The 20,090-nt window shown below is 51.7% G+C and overlaps 1 protein-coding gene across 3 annotated transcripts in view; it reads left to right on the top strand.

Annotated features, from left to right (window-relative positions):
• MRTFA (myocardin related transcription factor A) overlaps positions 1-19,818 on the top strand; it is a 69,236-nt gene extending 49,418 nt beyond the window's left edge. For 2 of the 3 annotated variants that reach the window (XM_048069922.2, XM_048069921.2), the window contains exons 3-15: positions 4,342-4,397; positions 5,997-6,072; positions 6,781-6,942; positions 8,380-8,555; positions 9,027-9,182; positions 9,704-9,957; positions 10,269-10,440; positions 10,727-11,842; positions 12,950-13,108; positions 13,985-14,149; positions 15,013-15,216; positions 15,550-15,610; positions 16,007-19,818. In XM_048069922.2, the coding sequence (XP_047925879.2) occupies positions 4,342-4,397; positions 5,997-6,072; positions 6,781-6,942; positions 8,380-8,555; positions 9,027-9,182; positions 9,704-9,957; positions 10,269-10,440; positions 10,727-11,842; positions 12,950-13,108; positions 13,985-14,149; positions 15,013-15,216; positions 15,550-15,610; positions 16,007-16,506 (3,257 nt within the window). In that variant the 3' untranslated portion in view covers positions 16,507-19,818. The remainder of the gene's footprint in view (positions 1-4,341; positions 4,398-5,996; positions 6,073-6,780; positions 6,943-8,379; positions 8,556-9,026; positions 9,183-9,703; positions 9,958-10,268; positions 10,441-10,726; positions 11,843-12,949; positions 13,109-13,984; positions 14,150-15,012; positions 15,217-15,549; positions 15,611-16,006) is intronic. The other variant, XM_048069923.2, reaches the window with a different exon arrangement.
• The last annotated feature ends 272 nt before the right edge of the window (positions 19,819-20,090 follow it).

Consider the following 20,090-nt stretch of genomic DNA (forward strand, 5'->3'; position numbering starts at 1 on the left):
TATCATGCATACATCACGTACAGACAAAAGCAGAAGGGCAGGCAAAGGTACACCTAACTGAAAGGGGGCCTGGTGGAAATTTCTTCTGCATTCTTCAATATCTCAGTACCAGAGAAATAGGAATTTTTGTTTTCCTGCATATAATGGAAAATAAAAACTATCAACAGCTAACCCTGCTATTGTAGTCTGACAAGTTCTTCTTTCTCTGGCAGCACTGTATTGTCAGCGGGGGCTCCCCCAAGTTGTGCTAGCAAAGCTAGTGAGGTTGGTCGTGCAGTTAGCAAGGTCAGGATTCACACTGAGATAAATAGCACCCTGTTTGGGGAGGGGCACGTGCCATAGGGAGGAGGCAGCCACTTTTTGGTGACAGACCCTAAGGTCTGTGTCTGATACTATTCACTGCTTTCAGTAATTCAATTTAAACAAGGGAATCGCATGTGTATTTTTTAAGTTGGCAGGTTAGGAAGCTGGGAGGAAGGCAGGATGGGGGCTCACAATATTCTGGAGAAGTTGAGAAATAAAATGGGTGAGGAGAGGGGAGAAGAAAAATGCAGTTTCTGCCTTTTGGTACATCCAGCCAGTGGCATGAACTGCGGATGGAGAATCCTGGCTGGAGAGCAGCTCCGCAGAAGAAGATCGGAGACCTTTCACAGTTTGTGAGCCAAGCACAAGTAAACAGCGTTACATGTTTTATGCACACAAGAAAAGGCGAACAGACTGACACGTATAACTGAGAGGTCTTATTTAATAATCTTTAGCTCTGTGAAACGCTGATAAAGCCTGGGCTGGAATATATACCCAATTTTGGACACTGTACTTCAAGAAAAATGCAGATCAACTGGAAAAAGTCCAGAAGAGAATAAACAAGCAAAGATCTGGGAAATGTTATCTATAAAGGAAGGATGAAATAACTGGATTTGTTCATTTTATCCAGCAGAAGACTCTGAGAGAACCGAAGTTTTCAAATGTATAGGGATAAACTCAAAGGGGAAGAAAATAGGTTGTTCTCTGTAATTATTGCAGGCAAAGGAAGGAATAATGAGTATAAATTGTAGGAAGGGAAATACACTTTAGGCATTCAGAAAGGTTTTCAAGTAGTAAGCTCTGGGACAATTTCTCTGCAATAATACTGCATTTTTTCATTAGTGGTCTTCAAGAACAGGTTAGATGACCCACCATAAGGAACAGCCTGGTATATTTTCTCCAGCCTGTGCCGTCAGAAAGGGTTAGGTGCTTGGAGTTTCTTCATTTTGTGGGGTCACACTTGCTGCTTCAGGTACCAGGGGCGGTGCATGCACGCCCTGTCTCGGTGGCAGGAGCCCTGCCCCATGCCTGCCTACCTCCACGTCTTGTGCCAGGGGTTACCAGTGCTTCTGGTCCGCCGGCTGCGCTGCTCGTTTGGGCGTGCAGTCGAAATGGGCCAGAATACCTGGTGTCTCTGAGAACAGCAGAGCTTTGTCAGCGGGGATAATCTCGAGTGAAATGGATAAAGAACCACTCGGGCGAGCGAGCCAGCGGGGCACGGGGCAGGAGTAGCTGCAGGGCTGGGTGCCAGGAGGCCGGGAAGGATGGCGGTGGGAGCTGGAAGAGGCTCGCGTCTGCACACCTGAGCTGCCGACACCAGCCAGTGCTGGGCACCCTCTGCCTCCCAGCTTCAGTCTTCTGCAGAGAGATTTGGTGGTTCCTTGTTTTCTTCCATTTGCTCCAGTAAAGTATTCGTCGTTTCATGGCCAGCAGAATGTGCAAGGCTCAGTTAACTTCAGACACAGCAGGGTTTTACAACAGACACCCTCTTCTGACATGGCAGCCCCGTCCTAGATTGCTGAGGGAAGCAGGGAAGGATTTGTGCCCTCTTGACATTTCCAGAGGTCAAATATGAAGTCCTCTGTCGTGTTGCCAGCACAGAGAGCTCCAGCCCCGTGCTTGTTTCCAGAGAGCTGGTCATGAGAGACTGACATTGTTTTTGCAAGGGTCTTCCCGTAGCAGTTTTGCATTACTTACTATTTAATGTGTATTTGAGTTGGGGGAGGGGTTCTCTTTTTTTTTTTTTCTTTCTTTGACTCAGGGATCCTTTTCGTCTTGTTTTATTCTTCCGTATTGAAGATTTTCCTGGACTACCTGTGAAATCAGCTGAACGCCTGCAGTTCTTTTCCTGACTGTTTGCCGTGGCCAGGGAAATGTCACTTAAAGTTCATGTCCTGCCTCACACTGACGGCAGAGGTAGGAAGGGGAGAGTGAAGAATTACTGCCGTGCCGGCACATTCTAGGGGGAGAGGGATTTGGAGGACTCAAGAAGAGGCTTGCTGTGCTTGTCTCCAGCGTAGATTTTTATGCTTATTTATCTGTTGCCCGGTATCTTTGCCCAGGATTGCCTGAGCTTAAAGAAGCTTTTATTTCACTTTTCTGTGATACGTGCACAGTGAGAGAAACGTGTGTTTAAGTTCAAGCTCAGGCATATATTCACAAGCAGTCCATGGGGCTTGAAAAGAGCATTTCCCAGCAGGATTTGCTCCTTGCTGTTCATGACAGTGTGGTGGCCAAACTGCAGGGTTGTTCGTGTCTCAGCTGGACAATGCATTTTTTTCTTGATGTTATTTTTTCAGTTATTGCAAAACCATCTTTCTACCCTTACATTACTTATCCCAAAGTGCAATCAGTGCACTCCCATTTGCCAGCTTGCATAACTTTCCCTGGTGATTTCTCCCGGCTTGTATGAAATTTGATTGTATGAAACCATCTTTAATCTGAACAGGAACTGTTTTGCCCCATCATCTGTGTACTCACTCGCTATGGTTGGTGCTCAGTTATTGCTTAGTTACTCTACAAATTATTCCTCATTCACTGCTGCAGTATGAATCTCATTATAGGGCACTGGTGTGTTCATAATTCCTAACATATTGACTAACTTCTACTTTTTACCCCATTTATGTAGATGTAGAGGGACTCTGCCTATACTTCACAGGAGGTATTTCTGTCTTAACATTTTGTCTTTGTTGGCTCTGCATTTTATTCCGTAGGAAAGTTCAGAAGCTTACACATGCAGTGGAAGTAGCTTCCTACATTGCATCTAAGCAAGGTTTTTTATTTTTGAATGGCCTTTTGATATTTCATTATGAAGTCACATTTGAGAAATATTTTAATCATTGGTCTCAAGTGAAAAAGTGTACAAGTAGACCGTATTTTGGAGGATGTAGATGCAACACTTGGACTGCACAAGTTGAGATTTCTGTCTTCAAAAGCCTTGCAACTTGCCTTAAAAGCTGAAGGATTTGTTAACATTGGTGCTTATCTTGATGGTAATTTAGAAACTCCATCGGGCAGTTTTAAATATAAATATTTCATAAATATGAAAGGAAATGAGTTCTGTGCCCTTCAGCTGGTTTGAATACAAGCCGCAATGCGATTGTTTCAGAAAACAAGCGGCTTGTGGATTTGGGAAACTGTGAGGAGCAAGTGACACTTCTCATTGCTGAGTTAGAAGTAATGTCACCCCCTTTCTCCAGTTTTGCTGTGGGACGTGAGCTTTGTGTGCTGCAGAGGAGCCAGGCAGAGTGAGAGATTCCTCCAGGGTTAGTACGGTCCTGGACAGCAGAGGATCGGTTTCTTAAAACCTGATCCATTTTGGCTCTGCTTTTTTACTAGGCCCGAGGAGGCGAGGAGGTCTCTTAAATGGAGAGCTGCTGTTAATTCCTCAAGTCTTGGTTGTCTGTCAACAGGCAGATGTACCTTCCTGTCCAAGTGTTCCTGTTGTCCTGATAGGTTCTGTTACACGGAATATATACGTCCCGCTGTGGACCTACAGAATTTGTAACTAGCCCTTGCCTGTACACAAAACACAGGTGCAGATTAATGAAAGACTTGCAGCTTCCTTTGACATTAAAAGGTAGTAAAGAGGATTTACAGTTCATTAGGATCCTCCCCCATCCTTCCAACCATTTCACGCATCTCTTCAGTGTTTTGGTGCCATTCGCTTACTTAAGGGTCCTGGGTATTTTACACCACGCTGAAACTTGTGAAAGGCATTTGCTGGGGGGCGATTTTTGACTCGTGTTCATGGCCCCCACTTGGTGAGCAGTGGTTAGCTATACTAGAAGTGTAGCCCAAATGATTCTCTTCAGTAGCCCACAAAAAATCCAGCTCCTGTAGCTCCTTTGCTGTCAAGCAGAGCATGTCGGTTCACATTGCTTTATACCAGCTGGAGATCTGGTCCAGCGTGTTGACAGATGCAGGAGGCAGTTGCTGTGGTGTATTTGTTAATTTAGTTGGCCTGAAAGGAGATGTGGAGAGAAAACTTGTTCATTCTTACCCATTCTCTAAATGCTTTTTTTTTTTTCTCAACAGCTCTGAAAAGTCCAGCTGCATTTCATGAACAAAGAAGGAGTTTGGAGCGGGCCAGGGTAAGATGCAATATGCTCTTCAAGGTTTTAGGGAAGTCAGGAGTACTATGTCTTATAGTTTGGGCATCCTGTAGCTGTTGATGCGATGCAGAAGGAAGTCATTCATACTCTGGATGTAACACAATGCTGTGCAGGCATGGATGTATTGGATGGGGTGTTCTTTAGCTTATATGTGGTGGTGGTTACCCCTCAGTGATCTATTGTTGACATTGAAGACAGTGTTTGGATTTTCCCTGGAGGTCCCTGATATTCTTCTTCCCCACCGTCCACTTACTCTACATTATTATTATTTTTATTGTGTCTGCTTTGCCCTTAAATGCTTCTATCATGTGAACGTCATTGCAGTAGTTGATTTCCACCTTTGAGGAAAGTGTATGATTTCTTTGTTATGTGGACATGCACCTGTTTATCTAGGAGATATTAGTAGCTGAAAACTTAACTGAGAAGATCCCAGCGCTGAAGACACACAGGCTTCTGGCTCTGTCGAAAGAGGAAGCCAGGCCTGAGCCAGGCGTCACACTTCACACTGCACCTTTGCTAACTGGGGGTTTCTTGATTTCTGTTCCTCAGAAGGTCTCTGGGGGTAGTGGTTTGTTGTTTTTTTTTCTGATTGGCCTACAGGGGGAATAAAAACTCGTATGACTCTGGGCTAAGTTCTGCTTTAAAAGTGAAAGCAACATAAGACTAAAGAAATGACAGCTGTGATTAAAACCTGTCAGGCAGCGTTGCCACTTTAAACTTGATGGAAGGCTTGGAACAATGAGTTTTGCATCATGACCAGTGTCCCAAAGGCTTTTGTTTCTTCTTCCTCATTTAATAAAACCTTCTTACCAAGCTAATATTTTGGTGTGGGCAACCGAGCAAGTATGGTGCAGTTTTCTGACTGACTTCAATATTAATTTCCTGTAAAGGTCCATTCGGATGGGCAGTACTTAGCAGTCTGTTAGCCACTGCTCCCAGATTCCCGTTCCTGGATGTGTGCAGGGTAACAGGCTCAGCCCGGGCAGGGTCATCTCCGTGCATTGCTCTGTAGCACATTCTTCAAAGGCAGAGCTAAAAGCAGCTCTGGAAATGAAATTGGTCTTGTCATAGCATTTAGATTTTGCCTGCCAAGGGAGTGCATGGGGTCTTTAGCTTAACAAACAGCGTATCTTGAAACACATAAGGGTATGCCCAAACCACAAGTCAGCATCAAATGCCAGCAGTATATGAAAGTATTTGCTGTGAACATTGGAACCAATATGTCTGTCCTTTAATGTAAAAAGAAATGTCTTGAATTTCACCCTGACACAAGTCAGTGGTTTTGCATAAAAAGCAAAAAGAGGGCTTCAAGTCCTGAGGAAGTCCTTTCCAGTTTCTGTTCCACAGGGCAGAAGAACACTCTTACACTGAGGGGATGTCCAGTGGGAGGTCATCTTCAGAATAAACTCACTCTGTGGGTGCTTTGGGACAGAAAATATGTCCCTTCTCTGGTCAGTGTTTATTGAGATCTCAGAAGTAACTAAAGACGGTTGTTTCTCTTGTTTGTGCTGTCCCAAGATCACCTCACTCCTGTGTCTGATCAACTAAATTTGGTTTTGCTTGTTTGTTTTGTTGCAGACAGAGGACTATCTGAAACGGAAAATCCGGTCCAGGCCAGAGAGATCGGAGCTGGTTAGGATGCACATTCTGGAAGGTACGGCACACATGAAACAGAAAGACATCAGCAACAAACATTGTCATAACTACTTGTTTAGTAGCTTTCCATATTGCCTCTGACCCCCAAAACTTTCCTGTAGTTGGGAGTGGGCAGAAGATCATGCCCGTAGCGTGATTCTTGGGAGGGCTCCAACAGCCTTTGCATGGAGATTCTCAGAAGAATCTGTTAGGTCTCAGAAGAATCTGTTCTGTTAGGTAAACTCAAATTGTGCAGTTTTGTGCAGCTGAGCAACAATGAAATGGAAGTGGTATGGATTGCTCTTCTTCTAAGGGAATACACTAAAATATCTAGAGTGGGAGTAAGGCAGATTTGGTCTAATTAATATGCACCTCAGTTTCAGAGAGGGAGTACTACCCTGCTGCTGAGTGCCACAGCTTTGGACACAACTGAAAGGGAAAAGGTGAATGAGAATCAGGTGACATCAGTTTGAGAACAGTGAATTTGTCCTATCCTAGAGTCACGGTAGCTACTATAGGACCTTTATAACTTCAGTATATGTAATATCTATAATATATCTGTAATATCTTTACCGTGTGGTTACCTAGTGATATCTGCAATTATTTTCCTATGCAGTTACCTACCGTTACCTACAGTTACCTTTCTGAACAGAAGTGAAATACTGCTAAAGTGCATAGGTTGACCGTTGCTGGACCGATGCCATTTTATTTACTTTCCCCTGAGCAGAGACCTCGGCCGAACCCTCCTTGCAGGCTAAGCAGCTGAAGCTAAAGAGAGCCAGACTGGCAGATGACCTCAATGAGAAGATAGCGCAGAGGCCAGGTCCCATGGAGCTGGTGGAGAAGAACATCTTGCCTGTGGAATCCAGCCTGAAGGAAGCCATTATAGGTGAGGCCAGAGGAGGATCTTTGTGGAAGGTGTTGCCCACAGGTGGCTGTGATTTCCTGTCATTTCACCTTCCTGCTTGAGAGAGTGTGATCCCATCATTGGTCTTGTTTTCCTGTTGCAGAATCACAGCCTTTCAGCCCCCAGGATGCTGAAAAACAAAACTCCCTCTGGCACAGATAGTAGTACAGAGTCATTAAATTATGTCTGTGGTCATTAAATTATGAGTGTGGACATCCCAGAATAATATGAAAGTCTTTGCATTCCCTAAAGGCTTGAAAGACTGCTGTAGATTGCATTCCCTGCATTCTCTCCTTGAAAATCTCTCTGGGTATAACACATCAGCAACCTTGGTCAGGGAGAACCCACTGACGGACTCAGATCAGGGAGAGGAGACAGAATACAAACAGGTGTGATGAAACAAAAGCTGTCTGTGAACTTACAAACTTCAGAGAATTCAACCCCTTTAAAAATAAACCAGAACAGATGTAAATCATGCCAGTGCCATTCCAAGGGCTGAAAGGAATGCCGAGGAGTAGCCTGCCCACTGCCTCAGCAGTGCTCTTTCCCATCTCCCTAGGCTGAGCAGTCTGCGTGTGTCTGTGGTTATTCGTCCCCTCAAACACACACAGCTACTTTAAAGACAAATGGGACACAACTGTGAGCAAGGCTGCATACTTATCATGAAAAACAAAAAGGACAGTGCTGTGGGAGGGCCTGGCTTCGCTACTGCACCAGAAATGGTTTTGGAAGAGAAAAAGTGAATTTGTGAACTGGAGCGTTAAGAGATGTGGCTTCCTTCTGACTTTGAGAATATCGCATCTCCCTGGATTTCAGTTGTTCTTATGTTAGGTGCGAATGATTCCTGCTTACCAGGATTACTTTGAGATAAATCGCTGCTTGTGGGACATGCAGGCAGACAGAAATGCTAAGGGCAGTCAGGGCCCCTCTTAATCCATAGCCCTTGCTGCTTATAAGACTGGAGGACAGTTTGGGATTCTGTCTTGAAGAGTGATTCTATCTTCCACCACCTAGGATGAACACCAAAGAAACCATGACGCAGCCTTAAACTGTTTGACCTTCTTTTTCCGTGGTGCCAAATGATCAGCAAGTGGGCTGATCGTTTGCTGATCCCACAGTTCTGGGTTTGGGCAGGGTTAAGTAGCTGATGTTGTACTTCCTGATCTTGTCTTGCTGGTTCACCCCAGCATTGTTTTATTCTACTGATAGCATCGTTTTATTCTACTGATAGCAGAGATGAATGTAAACACTTTAAATGGATCCAATTTGGGCTTCACTCTCTCATTCTTAGCTGTTGCTTTAAGCACTATTCAGACACAACTCTCTCCACGCCTCCAGTATCTTTATGAAACATCTAGTGGCAAGTGAAATAATTTCTTATTCCCTTCTGAAGCCCACAGTCGGTGTTTGTATTTTCAGTTGGACAGGTGAACTACCCAAAGGTTGCAGACAATTCCTCCTTTGACGAGGACAGCAGTGATGCCCTCTCCCCCGAACAGCCAGCCAGCCATGAGTCCCAGGGGTCTGTCCCATCGCCGATGGACTCCCGGATTTGTGAGCCTCTCCCTAGCACCACTGGCACATCACTAGCTCAGGTGAGAACGTGGGGGCCTCCTGCAGTGCCTTGGAGCTTCACAGCCACTGCTGATTTGTGGCAGAGGATCCTGAAACGTGAGGCCGAGAGATCCCTGGTGGAGCACAGTCTGTGAGATTTCACGAGGGGTCTTAGCCCTGTGTGGCACCGATGATGCCCTCTGGTTATTCAGAAGTCCCTGTAGTGGTGCTGGGAGGGGAAGGGGGACAGCCATTATTTGGTGATGCAGCCTGGGTTTGTGCAACCAGTGCTGGCAGGCAAAGCTGGGGGATACAGGTGTAGGATTTTGATTCCTTTTCTGCCCTGAGAAGTTGTGCTGCTTCTCAGGAACAACTGAAGGAGTGGGTTAAAGGAGTCTAATTACTGACGTGAAACCTGTGCTGTTGCCCTTTAAGTGGGCACTTCCCAGCACCCTGTTAAGGTACTTCCTTCCTTGTATGTGTGTGCATTATGCCTTTCTCTGTTCCTGCAGGGTACATCCCAATTGCAGATCAGTGCAGACTCCAATGAAACACTTTTCCTACCTGAACAGCCCCCCCCGCCTCTGCCACCTCCGCCTCTCCTGCCCCCTAGTCTTACCAATGGAGCGGCTCTTCCTGCTGCCAAGCCCCCACCGACGCTCATTAAGGTACGGTTTTGGAGCATTTCTTCATTGGTGTAGTCTGAAAGAAAGTAAGATGGTTACTCTGAAGCGGGTTTGGAGAGGAAAGTGTTATGTTAACAGACACTAAGAAAGGAAGGCTTATACACTCACCTGTGTCTTCCTCTGATCCTATCTGTAACCTATTTAAGAGGTTCTTCTGGTCCGTGAGCTGTTCACCTTCTGTAAAATGGGTCCCGAATGCAAAATGTTTTGAACCAAATCAGTATTACCTTTAAGAAGAGACACTGACTCTGCCCTGGATGGACAAGTGGTCTGGCATGCTGGGCAAGATGAACGGCCACCTTTCTGTGAGCTGCCTTCATGGTGCTGCGAAGCTCCTGTGGGTGCTGTGGCTGTAGTATTGCCTGAGTTAGAGAAGCATGGAAAGACCCTGAGGTCAAATATGGAGAATTTTCAAACAAAAACCCCAGCGTGCTTTCTGGTTTACCTGGGGTGTTATTTCAGTGTTTCCATTCTTATTTGCTTCCTCTTTTTCTTCCGAATAGCAAAGCCAGCCCAAGTCTACTAGTGAGAAGTCTCAGCGCAGTAAGAAAGCCAAGGAGTTGAAGCCGAAAGTCAAGAAGCTTAAATATCATCAGTATATCCCCCCGGACCAAAAGCAGGACAAGGGAGCTCCTCCCATGGATTCATCCTATGCCAAAATACTGCAGCAGCAGCAACTCTTTCTCCAGCTTCAGATCCTCAACCAGCAGCAGCAGCAGCACTACAACTACCAGACCATCCTGCCAGCTCCACCAAAGTATGGGTCCAAAACGCCAGCTCTCTCTTAGGAGGGACATGCTTGCCCAGTGCTGTTATCAACAAATTGTGTTCTGGGTGTGAGGCGTGAGTCTTGGGTTACAGTGGGCCTCAAAAAGGGCCAGTGTCAGGAGGATGGATCTAGCCAAAAGCATCGGTGTGCTTTCATGTCTGGGGTGGCACTTGTGTTTCTGAACGTGTGTGATTGTTGACGTAGATACCCAGATCCTCTTGGTTGGCTTCTCGTGCACTGAGGGCCTCCAGTGCCTTTCCACCTCGGTTTTGATGCCTGTGGCTTCTCTTTCGCTGCAGGCCTCCAGGAGAGCAGCAGAGTGGTGCCAGTGCCCCTGCCGTACGCAATCTCTCTGCCACGGTCAGTAGCGCCTCTTCAGTATCCTCCGGTTCCGGCGGGCTGATGCGACAGAACAGTAACGCTGCAGTGGGCAAGCCAGGCCCTCTCCCTGCCAACCTAGATGAGATGAAGGTAAACGCTGGTGCTGCTGGCAGTCCTGTGAAACTGCACGGCCCTTTTTTTTTTGGCCATTGTCTGTGAGGAGTCAACACTGAGCGATATTGCTGCCCCAGAGCAGAGCTGGCAGGAGCTGATGATAAGGGCTGGCGTTGCTGCCCTGCGGTTCGTACCGGAGGTGCGGGCGTGTTGGCCTGCAGGGGGTCGCTTGGCCCTTTCCCTGTGGCTCTGGTAGCTGTTAACAGTCGTTCTGGTGATGGCGCGTGCTGTCTTAATGTTGCCCTCTTTCCCCCCCCATCAGGTGGCAGAGCTGAAGCAGGAGCTGAAGCTGAGGGCCTTGCCTGTCTCGGGCACAAAGACGGACCTGATCGAGCGTCTCAGAGCCTACCAAGAGCAGAACGGTGCGGCCGGCCCAACCACCCCCACTCCCAAGCCCAGCGCCGCAGCCATTCTCCCCAAAGCTGCCGAAGTGGTGGTGGCCTTCCCTGCCGCCAGGCTGAGCACGGGGCCAGCCCTGGTCACCACGGGCATTGCACCAGCAGAAGTGGTCGTGGCCACAGTCACCGGTGGCGGCGTGATGAAGTTCGGCAGCACGGGCTCGACTCCTCCCGTTTCTCCCACTCCTTCTGAGCGCTCGCAGATGAGCACGGGGGACGAGAACTCGGCCACCGGAGACACCTTTGGAGAGATGGTGACCTCACCCCTGACCCAGCTCACCCTGCAGGCCTCTCCAGTGCAGTTTCTGGTGAAGGAAGAAAGCTCCAAGCCTTCCTCCTGCAGCGTAAACGCGGCACCCAGGTCAGAGCGGTGCAGCACTGGTAACAGCAGAGATGCAGAAGTTAGGGACAAGGACCAGATGCTGCAGGAGAAGGACAAGCAGATCGAGGAACTCACCCGCATGCTGAAGCAGAAGCAGCAGCTGGTCGAGATGCTCAGACTACAGCTGGAGCAGGAGAAGCGCTCTCAGCAGTCACTACCGGCCCCAGCGGCTGCAGGAGAAAGAGCAGCCCTCGCCTCCAGCCCAGCAGCCTTCGGCATCCAGGTGAAGAGCGAGAACGGTTTCCTGAGCTGCCAGTCCGCAAAGCCATCCAGTGGCCAAACCGACCAATTCAGCCCCGCACCAGCCGCTAGCCAAATGGACACTTCGAATCCAAGCCCAGTGCCAAAGAAAGCCGTGATGGTGAAGCAGGAGGTGCCAGCCGCGGAAGCAGAGCCGCCGTGCCAGTCCCACAGCCCGCGGCTCTTCCTTGGCCAGCAAGGGAGCGCCCTGAGCGACCTGATCAAGGGCAGCCCGCCCCCCACCCTCATCACCGACTCCACCGGGACCCACATCGTGCTCACCGTGACCAAGCAGAGCGCCGAGAGGCAGGGCCTCTCGCCCCACGGGAAGGCAGGGAGTAGCTGCCCGGCCTTGCAGGTAGGCGAGGCTTGGGTCCCATCCCTAGGGTCCAGGTTACCATAGGATGACTTCGTACGTTGGGAATTCAGTTCAGTAAATACTAAAAGAAATGGTCGAGTTGCTTGCTATGACAGTTCCTGGCTTTGCAGAACAGAACGGTGTAAGTAAATCTTCACCGAAAAGAGAGGAATTTGGCAATGATGAGCTGTGTGCGGCAGTGCACAACTGACTGTGCATAACGGGCTGTTCAGCACTCCTGTTGTTCTGCCTTTAGTCAGGCAGGATCTTGGGCTTGGAGGACAAAGGTTTGCTGCCACATTCAACTACTTTTTGAAGGAACTGTGCCTGTGGTATTAGAAAAAACAGGGTGTATTTCACCTCTTGTTCTTTATTGGAGAGATTGCAGTCAGAGTGATAGATAGATCACCTTGTCTACTGAGAGCTGAAATCAGGCCCTGAGAACAGACATTCTGCTTTTTGACTGCTCTTTGTTTTAATGCATGTCAATATTTCAGTGCTAGTGGAGCCTTTCATCAGCGATGATGCACACTATTCCCCTCTTGGCATGAATCCAGCACTTAACAGAAGCGTTCTGAGTGCTTCTTCCAGGAAGAGATAAACATGTTTTATGGCATAAGTTAAACTCCAGCATCCTCCGTGGTATCAGAGAAAATTTCCATTCTGTGCTGCCACATCTCCTGCACCTTCAGCAGGGCAAGTGGCAGCATCCACCGTCAGTGACCGGCTGCGCTTGCTGCGTAGCAGGTGAGACGCAAGTCAGCCAAACGTCAGCAGTGTGTCACCCCGCGCAGCGCAGGGTTTCTCACCTGAACTCCAGCTGCTGCTCCAGAAAGGCCCGGGTCAGGGATAGGTCCTGTGTTAGGTCTGCCAGCCCCTGAGGGAAGTCCTGGAGCCCAGGGAGTTAGAGTGGCACCAGCACCTCGTTTAGGACACAGAATCCCACCCCAGTTTGATTTCTCAGCTTGGTGAAACAGAACGGTTGACTGAATTTCCTAAAGTTAAAGAGTGAGGGAAGCCAGACTTCATACACCCTATAAGAAACACGAGCCTTGCTCCGTGTTGGGCCTGGGGAACAGCTTCTCACCGATACCCTCTTCTTTCCAGAGAGTACAATCATCGCCCGCTAAAACTTCCAGCCAACCGCAGTGTCAGCTACCTGCAAGCACTCCTCAGCAGCCCACGCAGCAGAAGCAGCAGCAGCAGCCCACGCAGCAGCAGAAGCAGCAGCAGCAGCCCCGAGGACTAAACCAACCTGTCAGAAAGGTAGCTTGCTGCCTGCTCGCGTTTATTCCTTGTTTTCCTTTGCCTGCTGCTAGGGATTGTAGCAGGGGTGGGAGGGGAGCACACACACACACGGAGTCGTGCTCAGAGACCATCATCACAGCAAGTGAGGTCTCCCAGCACCTTCTCCTGCAGCTGGACAGAATACCAGCTGGTGTTTTAGACAGGAGCTTTCTGTCAATTAAAAACGATGACAGGCCAGAGCAGGCAGCCTTGGTTCGCAGCGATGTCCCCAGTTCTTGAAGGAGTGCTGCTGAAATGAAGAGGTGGTTACTGCACGGAGAGAGCTGCCAGAGGGTGGTGTGGGCAGGATCTTTGCTGCTGAATGTGGCGTCTCAGCTTCGAGAAGGGCAAAAGGATGTGGCCTTTACTGTCTGGTAGAGATGAACATGCTGTATTTCTGTTCTCGTGCCTTCAGCATACCTGTTAATTATGTCTTTGTGAAGTGCAATGCGGGATCAAGAAAGAGAGCACCTCTGCCTTTCCCCCTCCTCCGAGTGACAGCCCTAAAGAGCCCCTGCTGTGCATCTCCTCCTTTTCTAGCCCACATCAGGGATGACTTAGCTCGCTCTTTAACATGTAATTAAGATAAGAGAGAGAAATACTTCTATGAAGAGTTTTTAGAGCTTGGAGGATCGTTTCTGGGTCAGGTCCTAGAAAGGATGTGAAGATAAGAGCCCTTCCTAGTGTAGTAAGAGTGGGATGTCCACTTTGCAAAGAGTCGGTGCCTTGGCTCACTTTGAGACTTTGTGGAAAAGCAGAAGGTAAACGAAGGCACCATTTCCCCTCAGACTCCCTCAGCTCGCGTGCTGCGGAGGCACCTGTAGTGACTCTCCTAATCCTTTTGCCTCCCTGTAGGGTCAGAAGCCAGGCCTGCAGGTGGTCACAGGGCAGCAGCCCCACACCATACTGTCTTTCTCAGCACCTCCAAACCTGCAGCCCTTCTTCCTCAACGGTTTCCACAAAGGGTCCCTGAAAACTGGTGCTCCTGGCAAGGCCGGCCAACCCAGTGTGCCAGAAAAGGTACCGCCCAGCACATCCCAGTGGCCTCTGCCACAACGCCAGTTTCCAGCCCCTCTCACGTGGAGAGCAGACCCCAGAGCAGCTCTGCCAGCAGGGGTTGCTCCTCTCCACGCAGGCCACAGAGCAGATGACGTGCTTTCCAGGGAAAGCAGGATGGGGAAGAGCTTCAGTACGCTCAAACCACCATTGGGCTGCTCTCTGGGGATCGCTGCTCTGGCGGAGCAAACTCCGGTTGGATCGCTCACAACCCCTGCAGAGCCCCGAGCCACACTTGAACATTTTGTATGGGCAGTTGTGTGCTGATTCATCTGGTAAAGCTGAGTCACCAGCACCGCTTCCTGCAACACTTGGGGTTTCCTTTGGAGATCTCTGGTACTGCTGAGTGCTTTGGTGCTCTCCGCCCACCCTCGGGCTGTGAAATTTGCTGCCTGTGAGGCCTGATCGTGTCGCCAAAGCAGGCACTGCAGGGAGAGAGAGGTGGGGGAAAAGAGAGGTCCTGGCTCTGTCGTGTGTGCGGAGGAGGCTGAACAAAGCAAGGGAAATGCCTTCTCTCTCCAGCGTCCTAGAGGAGTTCCCCCACTTGGACGGATGGAGCTCTCCCCATCCAGGAGCAGCCTGTTGGTGGTTTGTGGCGTGGTTGCTTCGGTATTAAAAATACCAGCGAGAGATTTCCAGCTGAAAGGGAGGGGAAGTCTGCCGCACTCCCCCGCAGTCAGCGCGTAGCGCACAGAGCACACGGAAGGAGCCAGGCTGCTGGGAGCAGCACGGTGCAGCGCTCAGCAAGGGGGGCAGGGGGGGCGATGGTCTCTCAAAGCAGCCGTGAGCTTTCCCCTGATCATTCCTTCTGCCTTTGCTCTGAACAGCCCTCATCCCAGCCTGGCTCTCCTGCTGCCCCCTCCCCATCCCACATGGACCTGGAGCAGCAGCAGCAGCAGCAGCAGCAGCAGCAGCAGCAGCAGCACACGTCGCTTTTTGGAACTCCTCCGCCTCCTCTCCCTGTCCCCTCGGTCCCAATGAAAGAGCCACCAGGCTATGAAGAGGCCATGAAGCAACAGCCAAAGGCCCAGGTGAGAGCAGTTCTCCTGTTTTCCTTGGCGAGCAGGTGAAAGGTTGCTGTTGCGAATCCCCTTAGATGCCTGATCTGGGCCAGTAAAAGAGAACGGAGACAAAACTCTCCCTTTCTGAGCCTTCCTATCCAAATGCCTTCTGGAGGGTTTGGGGAAGATCCCAACACACCGGCAGAGATCCCAGCTGCTCACTGCCTGGTTCACAGAGCAGCTGCTGACTGCACCTTCCCGTCCAGTAACGGCCTGGGGTTACGGAGGTTCTGGGTGCTCCTCATGCGGAAACAGCCCCATCCCTGGTACCTAGGAAGCTAATCCGTCCCTCTTCCTCCGCAGGAGAACGGCTGCTCCAGCCAGCAGATGGATGACCTGTTCGATATCCTCATAGAGAGTGGAGGTAAGGAGACGAGGCAGCACTTCCCAGCCTTTGGGCTTGAGCCTGGAAATGACGGAGCGCTGCCGGGAGCGGCTGTCATGGCTCTTTGCTCCCGTGTCCCTGGCAGTCATTAAGGCACCCAGGGAGACATCAGCCAGGCATGAGTATGGTTAAAATGGTGGCTCTGCTGCATCAGAGCCGGGCGCATCTTTTCTGCGATACTGGCCAGAGCTTGAATTCCCCGGGGGCGAGCTGCAAACCCCTTCAGCAAGCTGAGCGCAGGCACAGGCAGAGCCTCCTTGTCCCGTCTGTGGTCAGTGGGGGCTCAGCGCGGGGTCCCGGCTGGGTGGGAGGGATCCTGCCGCCGTTCGGCCGAGCTTCTCCTCACCCTGCCCTGCATGTTTGCTCCCTGCACAGAGATTTCTGCTGACTTCAAGGAGCAGTCGTCCCCAGCTGGAAAAGACCCACCCGCGGCCCCCACCTGCTCCTCGCCGCCCAGCAGCCACCATTCCTCGGAGCTGGCGGTGCCGGGCTCCCTGGGGCAGCCGGTGCCCGTGGGCCGGCTGGAGGACTTCCTGGAGAGCAGCACCGGCCTCCCGCTGCTGACGGCAGGCCACGACGGGCCGGAGCCCCTGTCCCTGATTGATGACCTCCACAGTGAGATGCTGAGCAGCTCGGCCATCCTGGACCACCCGCCTTCACCTATGGACACCTCGGAATTGCACTTTGCTCACGAGCCGGCCGGGGGCATAGCCCTGGATCTGGCTGAGGCTAACTTGGACAGCATGGACTGGCTGGAGCTGCCGGGGGGGTCCGTCATGAGCCTGGCTCCCCTCAGCACCGCGGCTCCCAGCCTCTTTTCCACAGACTTCCTTGATGGACATGATCTGCAGCTGCACTGGGATTCGTGCTTGTAACTCTGTGAGCAGAGACTGAAGGGAACGGGTGTGGGAGGGCACGGGCATGCAGGGGGAAGAGGCCAGTCAACCAAAAAAAAAAAAAAAAACCCACAAAAAAAAACCCACAGCAACAAAAAAAAAAAAGAAAGGCGCTCCTAGTATTTGTACTCCTCCCCCAACAGTGTCCTTCCTGCACGAGGCTGGCAGCGGGGCAGGCCAGGGAGGCTGCAGCTCCGGGGCTGGCGGCCTCTCCGTGCAGCCTGGGCCAGCTCGGGTGAGAAGGGGGCCGGCAGCCCCTCTCCCTCCCCGCAGGAGCAGCGCGCCGGGCACGAGTTCCCTCGCCTTGCTGCAGGACGTGGCAGGATTGGTCCCGAACCCATCCCAAAAGCAGCACCCGCTCCTTGCTGGGACGGCAGCTCAAGGGCCTTGCGCAGCCCCGGCCCGGCCCGGCACGGCACGGCACGGCTGGCTGTTCAACAGGAGGCTGTCGGGGAGGGTCTGGTCTGCCGCAGGGCTGCGGGGAGCTGGGCAGAGCAGGCACCTTTTCCCAATGTAGCCAAAGGAAACCAGGGTTTCCCACCGGCCTGGTACTGTCTAAGCTGGTTTCCCAAATACTGCTGAGCTTGGCAGAGGCCTGCCTGCTGCTTCACTTGCTTTGGGCTGCGAAAACGGTTCTGTTTTTTGGTTGTTTGTTTTTTTTTTTTTTTTTTAAGGTGCTAAAATCCAGATCCTTGTGTGTTAAATCTGTCCATCGCTGCCCCCGGACCTCTGGCTGTGCCTGGAGCCCAGCCTTCAGGCACCCCTCGTCCCCAGCCCCCCGGGGCTGAGCAGGGCATCGGCCTGCGGTGGGATTAGGGGCAAGAGAGCAGCCGCGTGTCCTGGGGAACCGTGTGGCAGGGCACAGCTAGCAACGAGCAACATATCATTAGGGGCCACGTGCAATCTCTCTCCTGCCTTCAGCTGTGCTGTTACTCCCTGTAGCAGGTGCCTCAAGCGTAAGGAGCTCCCCCCCAAACCTCCGAATCGGTGCCCGTGCCCCGAGGAAGGCTGTCAGGGCCAGCAGGCAAGGAAAGGGAAGAGGCACTGCCCCAAGGGCGTGGGGTGTGCGGCACGATGCACGTCCTAGGATTGCAGCTACTGGGGGGGGCTTCCTGGGAAGAAAGTAAGGGGCAGCTGCTCTCCGCAAGGCTCCGCAGGCTCCGCTGCAGCAAAACCTCAGGGCTTCTCTGCAGGCCTGTGAGGTAAAAGGTTTAAAAAAAAAGCAACCTCGCTGCTCCCTGCTCCCTGCTGCCCTGCGCCCAGCCCGCTTCTGCCCCACGGGGACCCCGGGCTGGTGCTTCAGGGTAGCTGCCGCGTGGGGAGCGGGACGTGACGCTGTTACTGCTTGTACGGGGAAGGGGGGTGTTGGGATCCCAACCCTGCCGCTCTCTGGCACTTCAGTGCCTGCGTTTGATGGCGGTCCCGCAGCACGGCACTGCCCAGGAGAGAAGCAGCTCAGCTGAGCCCCCGGCAGCCGCGCGGCGAGCCCGGCTCCGGCCACGCTGCGTCAGGGCACGTCAGGCTGGGGCATGAGGGGCAGCGCCTCATGGGCCCACGCGGCTGGAGGCGCCGGCTCTGCTCGGGGAGCGGCAGGACAAGCTGCCTGCCCGGTCACGGCACCGTGAGGCTGCCGGTCCCCCAGCCCGCGGGTGCCTGCCGGAGGGCCTTGCTGCAGGGGCGTGGGCACCCCGCGGCAGGGCAGGTACACCGGCAGCCCCGCACGCGTTCACTATCAGAAGCCAAACTGGCAGCTGGGTAGGGAAAACGGGGTGAAACGCCTGCTTTCCTGAGCCCTATTTGCTCGTTAACTACATGTGGAGCCACTTTCTTAATCATTTGCCGGGGAAGCCTGCTGGCAGCTGCCCTTCTTTCTGCCCCCCAGTTGCTTAAGCTCCTGTCCTGTCATAAAAATCAGAATAACTGGGACTGGTGGAGATCCCCCCTTGCTCCTTCCCTGTATCGCTTCCCTGGCCCTGCACCACTTTGGTGGTTGCTCCTGGAGCGAACTGGGCGGCAGGAGCCTGGTACGGAGCCGTAGAGCAGCGAGCGCAGCAGAAATTATGTTGCAGAGCTCCCAGCAGCTCGGGGCTGCCTGGGGGCCGTGCTCTTTGCAGCACAAAATTTTGGAGACTGGGCAAGGGCTGTGTTATGTCCTGTTCCCCCCCAGCCCGGCAGCTGCCCAGCCGTGGGACCATGTGGGCACAGGAGGCAAGTGGTTTCTTACGAGGAAAGTATGGTGGTGTGGTGGAAAGGGGGTAGGAGGCTCTTCCCTCCAAGATGTTAAAGGCTAACGGGGAAAAAAATGAGGCTGCCTTTTTGTCATACTTCGCAAAATCAGCTCCATTTAGTCCGCAGTGAGCTCAAGTTTAGCCCCCCCCACAAAGCCCAGCTGTGTGATTTCTTTTGTACAAGTAATTCCCAAGTGGCAATTAATTAGTAAATAAAGAATAGAAGTATCCAAGTGCAATTTGCTCCTGCAGGACGGTGGGAGCACTCCACCTGCAGTCCCAGCCCTGGCTCCTCGCTCAGGGCCAGGCACCCCGCTCCTTGCTGGCGGAGGTGCCAGCGCCAGTTACCGATTTCACCCTTCCCCTGGGTGGGTAGCGAAATGAGGAGCTCCCCGGCGCTCCCCTTCGCCTTTACCTCCCCACCTTCATGCGTGAAACCTGTAGGAATTTAATAATTTGCCCAACGTACTTGAAATTGGCTGAGGAAACCCGCGAACCTGCCAGAGCCCCTCTGCACAAAGGGCTTCTGCCAGGAGAGCAAACAAAAACCTCGTGGCCAGGGGCAGGGGGAAGACGGCGTCTTGTCCCAGGAAATCACAGAGAGGTCTTTTCCCTGAGACGTGCCCAGAGCAGGCTAGCCCAGTTCTCTGCTTTCTTACTATTATTTGTTTGAATAATAGTTCAATAGTTCTTTGTTGGAAGAGGTATTCCCCTGGAAGTACAGTTTTGCACCCATTGGGAAAAGAAAGAAAAAAAAAAGTCTGATGTTCTGCCTCTACCTTGAATGTAATCCTGAATCTTTCTGCTGTAACCACTACTTGTTTGTAATGTGTATTTGACTAGCACGCACTCTCCCTTCCACTATGCAGCAAACGGCGCGGGGTGGGCAGCACCGCCCGAGAGGGACGGTGCTGGGGGCATCGGATCCAGAGCGAGTATTCAACTGGAAAAGGATAAGAGTGACAAGTTAACGGGGGAGAGAATGGATCTTTAAATTGAATTATTTTTTCAGTTACAAATATTTGAAAAAAAAAAATCCATTTTATTAAAAAAATTCCAAACAGCCACGTGCTCAAAGACGTCTCTGCTGTGCTGTGCTGCTGGGAGGGCCGGGGGCCACTCTGCCTCTTCCAGCTGTGGGTGGGGGACCTGCCTGCTTCACTTGGAGAAGCCCAGTCACCTGGGGACGCTGCTGCTGGCCACCAGCAGCCCTAGTTTCTCTCAGCCCCTCTCCCTTTGCTGAGGGCCCCTGCCCTGCAGTGTCCCTATACCCCTTTGGTTTTGAGTACTTGCAGCTTTTCAGGGGCTCCTGGGGCTCTCCTGGGGGGGCTGCAC

This window comes from Anser cygnoides, chromosome 1 (assembly GCF_040182565.1).
Source record: "Anser cygnoides isolate HZ-2024a breed goose chromosome 1, Taihu_goose_T2T_genome, whole genome shotgun sequence".
In the NCBI taxonomy this organism is placed as follows: domain Eukaryota; kingdom Metazoa; phylum Chordata; class Aves; order Anseriformes; family Anatidae; genus Anser; species Anser cygnoides.